General features: G+C 52.1%; 1 protein-coding gene across 1 annotated transcript in view; it reads left to right on the top strand.

Annotated features, from left to right (window-relative positions):
* Positions 1–12,446: 12,446 nt before the first annotated feature.
* The window catches only part of TREM2 (triggering receptor expressed on myeloid cells 2), a 2,970-nt gene continuing 1,423 nt past the window's right edge, over positions 12,447–13,993 (top strand). The window contains exon 1 of the mRNA XM_016212708.2: positions 12,447–12,816. Within this exon, the coding sequence (XP_016068194.2) occupies positions 12,447–12,816 (370 nt within the window). The remainder of the gene's footprint in view (positions 12,817–13,993) is intronic.

Here is a 13,993-nt window from a genome sequence, read left to right as displayed (position 1 = left end):
GTTCCTCTAATGACCACTGTCCTTGTGAGAACTCTCCCTCTCTGTCCTCTCAGGACCTCAAAACCAGGCTAGAAAGTTCTATCCCTGTTACCCCAGCTTCTCTTCTCCTTCTTGACCTCCTGATTCTAACCCATCCTCACGAATGACCCTGCCAGACGTTGGCAGTGCCCACTGCTCAGAGGTCCCCGAAGCCTTGGCCTTGCCAGGCAGGGCAGGGTGGGGGAGCTTCCTTCCCTGTAGCGGCCCACACAGCTTCATCAGAGCTGGCCTGGGCTCTTCTGCCTTCCATGGAAACTGTGACCCCTTGGCCAACTGTGTCTCATGTGAATAGAGCGATAAGGGAGGCCACCTGCGTCCCCGAAGTCCTTGTACAGGGCCCTCTGGAGACAGACTCCGAAGAGGGCCTCTGAGCCCGGTACTCCAGGCCTTGTGGGCACAAGGGGCGCATCCTGCCACAGTGCAGGGGAGAATGAAATTGCAGATTCATCGCTTCTCAAAAGTGACATTGAAGGTCATCGAATCCAGCTGCCAATGGGACACCAGACCCATCTGTGAAATTCCAGTGAGTCACAGTCTGCTCCCATCTCTCCCAGGACAGGGGGCTCACCGCCTCCTGCTCAGGCGGCTCCTTCGGGAATGTTTGCCTCAGGCAGCACCTTGCTCACCTTCAGTCCCAGTGGGACCTCAGCCTTGCCCACAGGGTGGAACCTGAGGGTCAGGTTGTGTCAAGGCCAGAAAGGGAGCCAAGGGTGGGAGAGAAGGGTGGGCAGTTTGAGGTCTGCAGGCTGGTGTGGGAGGACGAGGTCTTCTTCCTGGAGGAAGGTGGGCTAAGTGCCTGTCAAGTGTGACATCTCTGCTGACATCCGCTTCCCAGGTTCCCAGCACTGAGGACATGGTCTGTCCCCAGTCTGAGGCTCTGTGGGAGTGAGATCATGCCAACCTGTAGCGCCAGGCATTGGGGTGAGGAAGGCAGGAGGCAAGGAGGGAGCAGGATGCTCTGAGCGTCACCTCGCAGCTCAGGTCTCAGCGCTGCCCTTCCTGCCCGAGTCCTTCTCCTGCGGCCCAGATCTGACTGCTGGAGGCAGGGCCATTGCTGTACCGACCTCCCACCTGAGCGACCTTGCTTTGAAAAGGTCATTGGCATTAATCACACTTCATGACATCCGGTCCTCCACGGTTCCAGGCTCCCGCAGTGCTCTGTCTTGGTCTATATTTCTGTCTACATACCTACCAGGAAGCCCCTCTTCCCCTCAGGCTCCCCGACTTGGGCTTCTTGCTAGCATTGTCCTGGCTGAAGTGTCAGGCATCATCCAGGGGTCAGGTTCCTCAAAAACTAACAAAACCCAAAGGATTGCTCAGACCAGAGCTCTTAGAGTCACATTCATTAGACAAGTACTATGGGTGCCCGCTGACTGCCAGGCACTGCCCGGGACTGGGATCCAGAGAGTCATTCTAGTAAGCCAACATTTACCGAGAGCTTCTCATGGGCCGCATTCTTCCACATGCATTAGTGGCTTAGGCATTCCTCTTAGGTAGGTACTTTGCCCCATTTTACAGATGAAAAAAATTGAGGCACAGAGAGGTTAGGTAATTTCCCAAAGTCACACAACTAGTAAATGGTAGATCCTAGATACAGGTTTTAACCACAGTGCTTCTAGATTCCTTTTCTTGTAAGAATTCATTGGTGTGTGTGTGTGTGTGTGTGTGTGTGTGTGTGTGTGTTCACACACATGCACACAGTAGATAGATATATGAAAAAATAATGACAATACAAAGCAATCATGGCCGCAGCTAGGGGAATGTGAAAGGTTCTGGAGGGTGGTGGTAACCTTTTTTGATAGAAGCCTCCAGGAACCAAGAGGGAATAGTAGGAGTGTGGCTGGCTCAGCTGGAGAGACAAGGGGAGAGAGTCCCAATTAACCAGTGGCCTCAGATAAGAGAACCTGGGTTTCTCCTGCCCACCCCACCCCAGGGAGAGGACACAACTATCTATCCATATGGGGAAAAGAAAATTAGATTCCTACCTATGCCTTACCCAAAAACCAATTCCAGCCTGGTTATAAACCCAAAGGTCATTAACCAAACAATAAAATGTTTAGAAAAAAATAGAGGCGTTTTTATGACTTCAGGATACAAGGAGATTTCTTCAGCAAGACATCAGAAGCACAAATCCTAAAGGGGAAATGTAACATATTTGACTACATTAATGTGAAAAACTTGAGTACAAAAGAAGACACCAGAAACGAAGGAGAGGGTGAGCCACAGACAGGGAGACAACATTGGCAACACACGCAACTGATAAAGGGTTAGTAGCCAGCATTTATAACTCAATTAAAAGGCCAAACCATTTTTAATCGGCAAATTATAGGTAAAAAATTCACAAACAAGAAAATTAAAAAAACCAAAAGCACATAAACAACGTTCAATTCAACTTCACTAGTGTTCAAAGAAATTGAAATCTCAACTAGATGCGTTCATACCCGGTACACTGGTAAGGGGTTTCAAATATGCCTGCTATGTTTTATTTAAATATATATACAGGGTGGGGCAAAAGTAGGTTTACAGTTTTTCATATGGAAAAGTAATACAATAATTAATAATACAAGAATAAATTCTGTTTTGAATACTCACAACTGTAAACCTACTTTTGCCCCACCTTGTATTCATAGATAGATAACCTCAAATTTCTGAATTCTGAGGCTCCCCCATGATAATAACCACAGAGCCATGGCCGGTGTGGCTCAGTTGGTTGGGCATCGTCTCGAGCGCCCAAAGGTTGCCAGTTCCATTCCTGGTCAGGGCACGAGCCCGGGTTGCAGGTTTACTGTCCACTAGGGGCATGCAGGGGGCAGCCGATCGATGTTACGCTCTCACACCGATGCTTCTTTCTCTCTCTCCCTCTCTCTTCTTCTCTCTCTAAAAGTCAATGAAGTATTCTTTAAAAAAAATAGCATTTTTCCCCCTATAAAAATGCCCATAAATTTTTGTTGTTAAGTGCACCATAAAGTTCCATCTAATACAATGTAAGAGATAACATAATTTCCTAGATCTGAACGACTTTTTCCTCTTTGTCTTTATTTTCAAATATAGTAAAATATTTAGATTTGACAAAGCTGGCTGATAGGCACAAGAGGTAGATGCTTTATTCTCTATACTTTTCTGTATGCTTAAAACATTTCTTAATTTTAAAAAAAGCTATCGCAAAAGGCCACACAAGAGTTGATGTGGATATAGCCTGGGGTGCCCGCTTAGAGAAGAGGCTGGGGGTACCACTCAGCTGGAGGAGAGAGCTAAAGTCATGAGAGCAGCCGATGGAGGATCGGGGGTGGGTGGGGGAAAGAGAAGGGGAGTGAGAGGGAGGAATTGAGGAACACAGAGATGCGTCACCAGTCTCTCTAGGAGAAGCCTGGTGGCCAGTGAGAGGGACAGTTAGAAGAGAGAGCCAGTTTGGGGAGCGAGGTAATGAGTTTAGGTTTAGAAGCATCGAGAACTGCAGGACAGCTAAGCTTAAGCAGCTGGAGATGAGAGTCTGCAGCTCAGAAGGGAGATGAGGACTTGGGGTCACTTGCTGACCCAGAGTAAAGTGGTCAGAGGAACTCTGACTCTTGGGATATATTTTTGTTCAAGCGATGAGTGAAAGACAAGGATAGTTAGGAAAAAGAGAAGCAGCAACATAGAAGTGGGAGAAATACCACCATCTCACAGTACGTCAGTCAGGGTAAGAGAGCTGCTGTAACAAAGAAGCCAAAACCTAATAAAAGGTTATTTCTCATTCCATCACAGCCCAGCACGGCTTGGTGAGGAAGCTCTGCTCCACACAGTCACTCAGGGATGCAGGTTCTTTCCGACTAGTTATCCTTAGCGCCCCAGAACCCTCCACCAGATGCTCGGCATCTGAGGGGCAAATGAGAGGGAGAGAGAGGACATCCATGATTGCACAGGAGGCTTTATGGGCCAGGCTTGGAAGGGGCACATGTCATTTCTTCCAGATCCCAGTCACTTGGCCACCTTTACCAGCAAGAGAGGCTGGACGATACAGTCTCTCTGTGTTCTCAGAGGAAACAGTCTGGGGGACAACTACTTAGTCTCTTCCAAGAGTCACGACATAGTGAAAAAGAAGTTGCTGATGTAAATGCTAGACCCCAGGGCAGCTTCCGAGGGTCAGAACGGCGGCCTGTCTTCTCCTTCCTGACGGCTACCGCCTCTTCTCCTGCTCGAGCTTCTTTCTCCGCAGAATCCTTACTGGAGTTCTCAAAACAAGAACTTCTTAACCCCCTACTGCAGCTGCCACATGTGTAGCCAAGACACAAGCTGGACTTCACAGTGGTCCCATCTTTCGAGGAGCTTCATTCGAGGACATCCAGGCTGACACCAACTCAAAGTCATCGAAATAAGCCGAAGCTTGGCTCTGTTCCTCAAGCAAACACACAAGCACATTTTCAAAGTCCGCACGTATCTTGCTGTCAATACCTGGTGGCTACCTTCTCCCATCTCCCCATCAAATCTCTCCTCGAGCCAGTTTTCCTGGCTCTCCCATCCTTTGTCCACCCGCTGGTGGTGGTTAGTGCCTGCACTGAAGTCCTGTCCTCTAGGGCCACAAACTTAGAGATCAAGAAGCTGGGCCGGAAGTTGGAGAAAGTGTGGTTCCTCCATCTCTCTTATCTCTGATATTTTAGTCTTATATTTTAGGAGTTGAGATGTTTGAGTTTATGGGGATGGTTTGGAGATGTGGGGCAGGAGACTGGCCCCAGGTGGGTTCTGCTCAATGACCGTGGCCTTGGAGCACAAAAGGAGGGGATCACAAGCTGAAGCTCATTACAGCTTTTGAGGTATTTAGTTTCGATTCCCAATGCTCCACAAAACCTTAGCATTTTAAGAGACACTAATCAGTGTCCTGTAAAAATAATCCATGCAGTAATGTTTTCTCCAAAAATAAGTTATGCTTATCACAATTTGCAAGAGTCAGCTCTTAGAAACTCTCTTAATATCCATTAATAGGAGGCTGATCGAATAGTTTATGCTATATCCACACCAAGGGATATTATGTAGACATTACAAAAATGAAGTAAAACTGTAGCAGTTGATCTGGAAAGATGATCCGGATAGATTAAATGAAAAGTGTAAGCCACAAATCACTATACTTAGCTTGAACTCATTTGTGTTTGTGTCTCTGTGTGTAACCACAGGCAAAAGACTAGAGGAACATACACCAAAACATTACCAGCGATTATCTCTGGGGAAGAAAATTCCACTCAGTGAAATTGCTCAGAGGACTGGCTCTGGAGCCAGACCACTCAGACCCAAATCTAACTTCCATCTGTACTAGCTATGTGATCCCGGACAAGGTATTTCATTTCTCTTGATCTTAGTCACAATATTACCTACCTTATTGGTAATGAAGTAACACATTTGAAGTGCTTAGAACAAGGTTTAGCACATAGTAAGCACTCAATAAATGCTCACGTGTTTTAAGTGGTTGACGTACAGACAACTCAAGTTTTTAGAGTAAATTTTTATATATTTTTTCACATAAAAATGAATTCAATATTGTTTTTAAAAGATTTTTTAAATGCTGAACACATTTAATATAGTTATTCTTATAATAGACACACTCTCCCTTCAAGGTGTGCCCACCTCAGTGTGGCAGGCAGCTTGCCTGGGCGCTGGTAGGACGCTCCAGCTGCCAGGTGACTGGATAACCCGATGCCTGTCATCTGCTTAAAGCGCGGGAACGGCTTGAGATCGATCATTTCAACACTAGGTCTGTAAAAACTATCTAATGTTTCTAAATTGCGATTTTAAAATCCCTGCTTGAATTTTTCTGGAAAATTGACCAAATTGTGCGGCCAATAATTTGTCTCTAGGACTATCTTTGCTTTCTACTCTAATCCGGGCACAGATGGTAACTCCAGAGCTCCTGCCAATGACTCAGCAACTGAACTTTTAAAGGGTTTTGCGGTCAGAGGCTGCTAGAAAGGGCGGGCCTGGGCGCTCACTGGTCTTGGGATTTAGCTCCTTGCTGATGCCCGGGTTGCACAGCCTGCACGCACTGGGTGCGGGGAGGGAACTGGTGACCTCACCCAGGCAAGGGCGTTACAGGGCAACAGTGCCACCCTGCGGGCCCATTCAGTGCCCAGCGGAGTGAGCCTCTCCCTGGAGAAAGTGCTGTCTTTCTCTTCAGAAAGGCGGCCGTTCTCTAACCACCCTCTAAGGCACTGTGCTCCCAGCCACGGCAAGAGCAACCTTCAGAGTGCAGTCTCTGGGGTCAAAGGCTGGGTCCCCATTTCCACCCTCCTGGGCATCCTGACTTCTCAGCTCACGCTCAGATCAGATGCCCAGATGTGTCTTTTTTGGCTGAGGTGGCCATCTGTGGCCCAAACTCTCTCTGATGACTCATTTGAGGGCCCCCTTTACTCCGCAAACCCACAGCGTTGACTTCCTAGCATCCAGCTGCGACAGATGGACAATAACAACCTCACTGCCCCGTCCGATGACAAAGAGGCAGCGCCTCTCCTGCTTATTGCGCCTTCCCAGCATCTAGCACGGTGCCTGCACATGGCCAGTGTGTGGGACATACGTGTGGAATAAATGAATGCACCCTGAAGGCGCTTCAGGCTTTCCAGCCGTTCCTCTCTGGAAGAGTAACAGGAATGCCGAAAAGGAGGGGGCAATGGCAGGCCTGTCCCCTCCAGGACAGATGTACACACGCAAGGGTTCAGTCGCTGATCATTTTAACGGGATGCTTTACAGAGCGTGGGCGAGGATGAGGGAACCGGCAAGGGATCATGATGCGTGAAGATCAGGAGCAGTTAACACCCCAAACTTGAAAGAACAGGGAGAGAGACCGGTGTTGCTGCCGCTGTGGAAAAGGGGCGCCTGCAGGAGCCCAGGCTACAGAGGGAGCAGCCGCCTTCGGACCCTCGCCAGCAACCCCCCCGAGCTCAGACCGAGCAGTGGGCCGGGGGTGGGGCCTGGGCCTGGGGTCCAGAGGAGCCGCTCTCCCCGGGACCGGGACCGAGCAGGGCTGAGCAGCGTCAGCAAGGGCTGGGGGGGGCAGGACTCAAGGACGGTCGGCACAGTGGTCAAGGACGTCAGGGGCAGCAGGAGGCCAAGGGGAGGAGCGCTGGAAGGAAGCCATCGGTGACGTCGAGGGATCGAGGGATCGGACTCAGGGGGGCGGACGAGCAGTGTGAAAGCAAAACAATAGTAGTGAGGATGAAGGGGCAGTCACTGAAGGGGACGCAGGGACAGGTGAGGGCTTCAGGGCAGCTGAGACTGTGCCCACGTGAATGTGGCCAGGCAGGGCTGGGGGGGGAAGGCGTTGAAGAGGAAGAGAGAGGATGTAGGTAAGAAAGCGAGCTCCTGGGGATTGGGGAGACGGGGGGGGGGAGAGGGAGAGAGAGGGGGGAAGAGAGGGAGGGAGAAAGGGAGCTGGGGGGGTGGAGAGAGGGGGGAGAGAGAGAGGGATCATCTTGGAAAAGGAAATGGAATTTGGGAGTGAAGACAGGCAGGAGAAAGAAAGATTTTCAAGAAAAATACATTAAAGAGGGAAGAAAATAACACTAGCTACTTTTGTGAGCACCTAACAATGTGCCATAACCTTACATACCCAGAGAGTGGAGCGGCCTAGAGAGCTAGGAAACTTGCCCAGGGCCACCCAGCTGGTAAATGACAGCTGGGCTTGAGCACAGATCGGCAATGACCCAAAGCCTGTGTGCTTAACCCCTACCCTGTAGTTTCTGTCCCTCTCAGCCTTCCAGTCCCCACAAAACCCTTTTAAAGTTCAGTTTCTGACATGCCCACAGGAGCTCTGGGGTTATCATCTGTGCCCAGATTAGGATAGAAAACATATAGTCCTAGAGGCAAGTTATTGGGTGCACAATTTGATCAGCTTGCCAAAAAATTTCAAGCGGAGATTTAAAAATTTAGAAACGTTAGATAGTTTTTACAGACCTAGTGTTGAAATGATCAGCCTCAAGCTGTACGAGCGCTTCGTTAAGTAGATGTCAGGCATCAGGTTATCAACACTTACTCGGTAGCCGAGCGTCCCACCTGCACACCCCGGGCAATTTCCCCAGGGTTGCCTGCCACACTTAGGTGGGCACAACTTGAAAGGCGACCAGCCCTGGTCCAATCAGGCAGCAGGTGAGAGCCCCTATGCTTGTGTCTCAGCTGGGTGGTGCCTGTGACGTCTTGTACCAGGTTTAGTGCCTGGGTCCCTACTCTGTCACTCACCTCCTGGGAGATGTCCTGCCCTGAGAAGAGGAGTCATTGGCCTTGGACAAGGGCATCTTATATTTTCCTCAATTAGAAAATATAAGATGCTAAGAATGGGGAACTGCCTCAACTGGAAGTGCCAGAGAGTGACAGCCCAAATACGTAGAGAGATGGGAGAAGGTCAGTCTGCAGGGGTCAGAGGTGAGAGAGAGGTTGGGGCTTGAAGGCAGGGGTTTGGGTCCAGGAAGGTGAGATCAATTAAAATCAAGACAAAACCAAAAAGGAAACTGGGAATGGGAAGTCTCCTCAGAAAACGGCATTTGTAGGCTCTGGTGTTTGAGGTTGGTGGCCAAGGGTCAGGGGACACCAGGAACTACTCTCTCAAGCCCATTTCTCAGGCAGCGATGGGAGGGACTTTCCCAGGTTGGGCTGAGGGTCCGGGTAGTCGGAGTGGTTCCCCTGCCAGCTGTCCCAGCTGCACCCTTCCCGGAGGCCCCAGGCCTAGGGACTGGCTGTGGTCCTGACCAGACTCTGGCACCTCTCTAGCTGCTGTGTTGGCTGGACTGGGAATGAGAGGTTGATGGAGGGTCAGAAAGAGGGGGAGGGTGGGGAAGAGGGTAACGGAGCTGACTTATTCTTGGGGAAGGGAGAGGGGTGTGGATAGAAGTGTGTGCTTGAGGAAGGTAACAGTTTGCAACAGCTGCTATCAGGAGTTTCTTAGGCAACCTCCAGGCATTCTCACAAGGCAGCTGGGAAGTTTCAGCCAAAGTTAGACATCAGGACCACTTCATGTGTCGGGTCGTGCTCCTGGTTCTGAGGCTTCCGGATGGTCACCGTCATATCTGGGAGTACTGGGTCTCCAAGTGACCTGGGCTCCTGAGCACCGTGACTGGCACGTTCATGGAGGTTAAATGCATGCCTTGGTGAACGATGGCGTTCAGATATAATGACAGAGGGAAAGAGACCTCTGGGCCCAAATATGAGGTGGCAGGCAACTGGGACCTCAGGTTTGGCAAAGAGAAAGGAAGGGCCCTGTGCTTGGGAGTGGGGCGGTGCCTAAATATTCCCGTGCTCAGGTGTGAGGAACAGGGAATTGAACCACAAATTAGCACAACCAAAAGATGAGAACACTTGATATGCACACGCTGCGAGGAATTAGTAAAGATTTCTTGGTGCCTGCCCTTTGATAGAAGGTTTAAAGCAAGAAAAAGGACGCTTTCTTCAGGTAGAAAGGAAGTGAGAGGGAGGGGTCCAAATGGAGCATAAATGGGCCAGAAAGTCAGATAAAGGTTCATGGGATTTTTTGTTTTAAATCCTCACCTGAGGATATGTTTTTTCTTTTGTTTCGTTTTGTTTTTATTAATTTAGAGAGAGGAAGGGGGAGAAAGAGAAGGAGAGAGAGAGAGAAATGCCAATGCAAGAGAAATATCAGTCGGTTGCCTCCGGTATGCTCCCCAGCCGGGGATCGAGCCCGTTCATTCCCTGTCCACATGGTTAGTAAATATGGAAGAATAAATGAATGAAATAACAGATCAGAGTGCTTGCCTCTCCTGCTACTTCCGCCAGCACGACTCAACTTCCTGCCCCTGGGAGTTGCTTTGCCCCCCCCCTCCTGACTCACAGGCCCTTTCACACCTTTGTGCCTTCGAATTTGCAGGACCCTGTGCCTGGATCACCCTTCTTGGGACCCGCACCTGGGGAGAAAGCACCTCCACCTCAAGATCTCCAGAAAATGTCTTGTCCTGTCTTGTCCCATTGGATGGTGGGGAGCTCAAGGTGTGTGTGTGCACAAAATAATGGCCGTGGGAGCATGTGCCCACAGGAGGCACCCAACTGTGCAGGGGAGGCCAAACTTGGGCAGGAGACTCCGGGTGACAGAGAAAATCCTCTCTCTCACGGACAGCCCTTTCTTTCTTCCCCTGCTGACTAGGATAATGGCACTAGTCAATCGTGTTGAGTGCTTGCTGTGTGCCAGGCCCTGCTCTAAAGCGCTCTGCCTGTGGAAATCATGCTATGCTCCCGCTAGGCCTCTACGCAGTTACTATTCCCATTGTACAGACACAGGAACTGAGACAGAGGCTGTGGGCATACAGGCCGTGCACACAGGAGGTGGGTAAAAAGGGACCTGAAGCCACAAAGCCTGGCTCCGGAGCTGTGTGCTTTACCGCTGACCCACTCCAGGGACGCGAGCCCGAGGAAGGACTAGAAGGGGCTGGGTGAGGGCCCCGGCTTCTTGCAAGAGGAGAAACTATTCTCCATCCCTTGCAAGGCTGGAACCAGAGGATGGAGGGCAGGGCCGCCGGAGGGTCTGAACACGGCTGTGAGGACAGCAGTCCCGGACTAGACTCTGCAGCCTCGGACCCTGCCTGGCCCCGGCCATGAGGGATGACTTGGCTGGCACAGATGGAGGGCTGGCCTCTTGGAGCTCTGCGGTCCTCAGCCTCCTGCTTCCAGGCTGCAGCAGCTCCTCCTCTCCCCTCCCCTCCCCTCCCCTCCCCTCCCCTCCCCTCCCCTCCCCTCCCCTCCCCTCCCCTCCCCTCCCCTCCCCTCCCTTCCCCTCCCCTCCCCTCCCCTCCCCACCCCACAACCCCTCCCTGAATCATAAAGCCAGACTCCAGTCCCGACTATTGCTCAATCCCCGGGAGCGGGTTCCTGCGGACAGCGCCTGACCAGCCTGACCCTCTCCTTTCTGCAACTCAAGGGAAAAAGATCTTGCACAAGGCACCCTGCATCTGCCCTCTGCAAGGGAAGGGTGACATGGAGCCTCTCTGGCTGCTCATCCTGCTCTTTGTCACAGGTAGGATCCCCTCCCTCTCCTGCAGCTGGCTTCCTTCCTTTCCCTCCCTTGAGTATATAGCAGGAGGCGGGGGGGGGGGGGGGGCACTGAGCTGAAGGAGGCTGAAGTCCTCGCACACACGTCCTGCACCCCTCTCTGCCCACCCGCCCCACGTCCTGCCCGCCGGCCCTCCCTCCCCGCTGTCAGGACCCACCGCCAGACTCACGTGCCTGCAGGTGTAAAGGCTGGTGGATTTCCCACGTGGGAAAGGAAGGGGTTCTGATGGTGGCACCTCCATTACTAGCTAGTAGCTGGGGGCAGTTTCAGGGGCATTGGCAAGAGCCCTGAAGCATAAGACCAGCCTCAGAGGAGCGGCAGGGTGGGAGGGAGGAGAGGACCCAGACCGAGAAGCTTCGTCCTTTGGGTGCCCCTCTCATGCTCAGAAGGTCCTCTTGTCCTCAGCCCTGGATATAGGCGAGGGGACTAAATATTTCTGTCATTGAGCCGGGGGGATTGACACCCCCGGTTCATGCACACAACTGCCTTTTCCCAGAGCAATAGGCAAACCTGGGTGAGAGGAGGTGGGCCCAGTGGGACCTGGCTCCTGCAGCTGGGGGGGGGGAGTGGAGGAAGGTGCTGGAAGCAGGGGGATGGGTGGGATGGCATGTGGAGGGGCCACTGCTCACCATGGCTCTCTGGTTCCAAAAGGCAGGCCGCCAGCTCCCCAGTCCTATCTGTCAAGTTTCTATCACCCCTGGTTGAGGATGGGGTGACAGAAGGGGACCAAGAGGGGAAATTGAGGCAGAGGGGAATCTGGGTGATTCCCCTGCAACCCCTGCCTTGGGAGTAGATTGGTGCTCTGAGCCCATCTCCCCACCCCAAGGAGGACCCCAAAATAGCAGCCTCATGTCTCCCCCAAAATAGCTCTGAGAAGGGTCCATCCTGAAAGGGGAACAAAGCCACAGAAATAGGGAAGCTGGGAGCTAAAAGTCAGAGAGCGCAGAATGCAGAGCCGGTACCAGCGTGGGCAGGGCCTGAGGAACAAGCGTGGCCAGGGCGGGAGGGGTGCCCAGCCCCTGCGGAACCAGCCGCACGCCTGAGACGGTCGCTAGCCCTTCTCTCTTGAGATGGAGGGGGGTGAGGAGAGGCCTCGTTTCCGTGTGATCGGGAGAAGATGTGCGAATGGAACTGGAGAGAACTTCAAGATCAGGTGTCTTTGGAAACAGGCCCAGAGAGGGTCAGTTACTTCTGCAACGATGTTCAGCAAGTCCAGCGATGATAGAGCCAGACCTGGGACCCAGGTTTCATGGTTTCCAACTTCCCGTAAACACATGCCCTGGCTGTGCCACCTTCTTCCAGCTTCTATAAGAACTTGAGCTCCTTAAGAGCAGGATTTCTGTCTCAATAGAAAGTAGGTGTTCAATAAATATTTAGTACATGAATGAAAGAGTGAATGAAGGTCTCCTCCCCAGAGCTGTCCAGAGGCCTCAACACCACAGTGTTCCAGGGCCTGGCAGGCCAGTCCCTGCGGGTCTCCTGCCCCTATGACGCCTTCAAGCACTGGCGGAGGCGCAAAGCCTGGTGCCGCCAGCTGGGTGCAGAGGAGCCGTGCCAGCGGGTGGTCAGCACCCACAGTTCGTGGCTGCTGTCCTTCCTGAACATGCGGAATGGGAGCACGGTCATCAAGGATGATGCGCTGGGCGGCACGCTCACCATTACGCTGAAGAATCTTCAAGCCCAGGACTCTGGCCTCTACCAGTGCCAGAGCCTCGATGGTAGCGAGGCCGACACTCTCAGGAAAGTCCTGGTGGAGGTCCTGGCTGGTGAGTGGGCAGCTGGCAGCACCCTGGCCCCTCCTTGGGCTGGGGCTCATGTCTTTGGTGGCTGTGCTTATGACCACACTCTGGGTCTCCGGGGACCCTGGGAAACCCCCGTTGTAGAACTTGTGCTTCCTCTGAGGGTGGTCGTGCAGGTTGCTTACTGCACAGGGGGCCAGAATCCCACCCAATGCCTCTGTCCAGGCTGTGCTCCCTGCAGGACCACATCACCTGTAGGGAGGGGACCCGTCCCTAAGTCGCACAAGGCATTGTCTGAGCTCCCTGTGGGCCTGCTTCCCCAAACAGCTTTATCCGTTCCCATCAGCTGGGATGTGAACACTGTGGGGGGTCTGGAAGGAGTTGGAGGAGACTCATTTATTCCCTCACCAACCACCCAATGCACCTACCAACATAAATTAAACACCAACCAGGTACAGAAAAACAGCCTTAGACAGGAACTGCTTGTGTCCCTGGGCAACATGCGTCACCTTTCTGGGACTCTAATTCCTCATCTTTAAGTGGAGATGATGCAGTCAGTCCTGCTGGCCCCATAGGGCTCCTGTGAGGCTCACAGGAGATGACAGAATTAAAGAGCTGGGGGTAAGTGACAGCCTTCCCCCAGGCCCCTGCTGCTAACTGCTGGGCAGCCTTATTCCGAGCTTGCCTGAGTGACACAGGGCGGGGAGGGCCTCTCCACCCTGAGCTTGGCACGGGGGGTGCCCTCCAGGGAAGCCTCTGCCTGGGTCTCCAGGACTGATCGTGTCCTAAAGGAGAGATCTGGTGTTATCACCCCCTTCTGTCTTCTTTCCCAGATCCTCCCCCAACATAGCCCTTTCCATGGAAATGAGGTTCCAGCCTAGTATCCTCTAAGGCGGGGAGCTTAGGGAGGCTGCCTGCCCTAGACCCCAAGCCCCGCTTTCACCACCTTTCTAAGTAGGAAGAGAAAGTAGGGGGTGAGGGGACACAAAATTTCAGCCCTATCAGGGTCTAAAACTAATAATAATAATAAAAGTAATAATAATAATAATAATCCATAGCTGGTAGAGACAGCTTGGCAGCTCACACAGGACTTTCAAATACCCCCATTATTCCATGTGATCCCAAAGACCCTGAGAGATGGGAGGGCGGGAGTCACAGTTACTGAGCTCCCATCTTAGGAGGTGGTAGGCACTGCAAAGGATGC

The sequence above is a fragment of the Miniopterus natalensis genome, chromosome 5 (assembly GCF_054644295.1).
Source record: "Miniopterus natalensis isolate mMinNat1 chromosome 5, mMinNat1.hap1, whole genome shotgun sequence".
NCBI classification, from domain to species: Eukaryota; Metazoa; Chordata; class Mammalia; order Chiroptera; family Miniopteridae; genus Miniopterus; species Miniopterus natalensis.
Note: the sequence above shows the minus strand (reverse complement) of the source record. Positions and strands in the feature narration are given on the sequence as shown.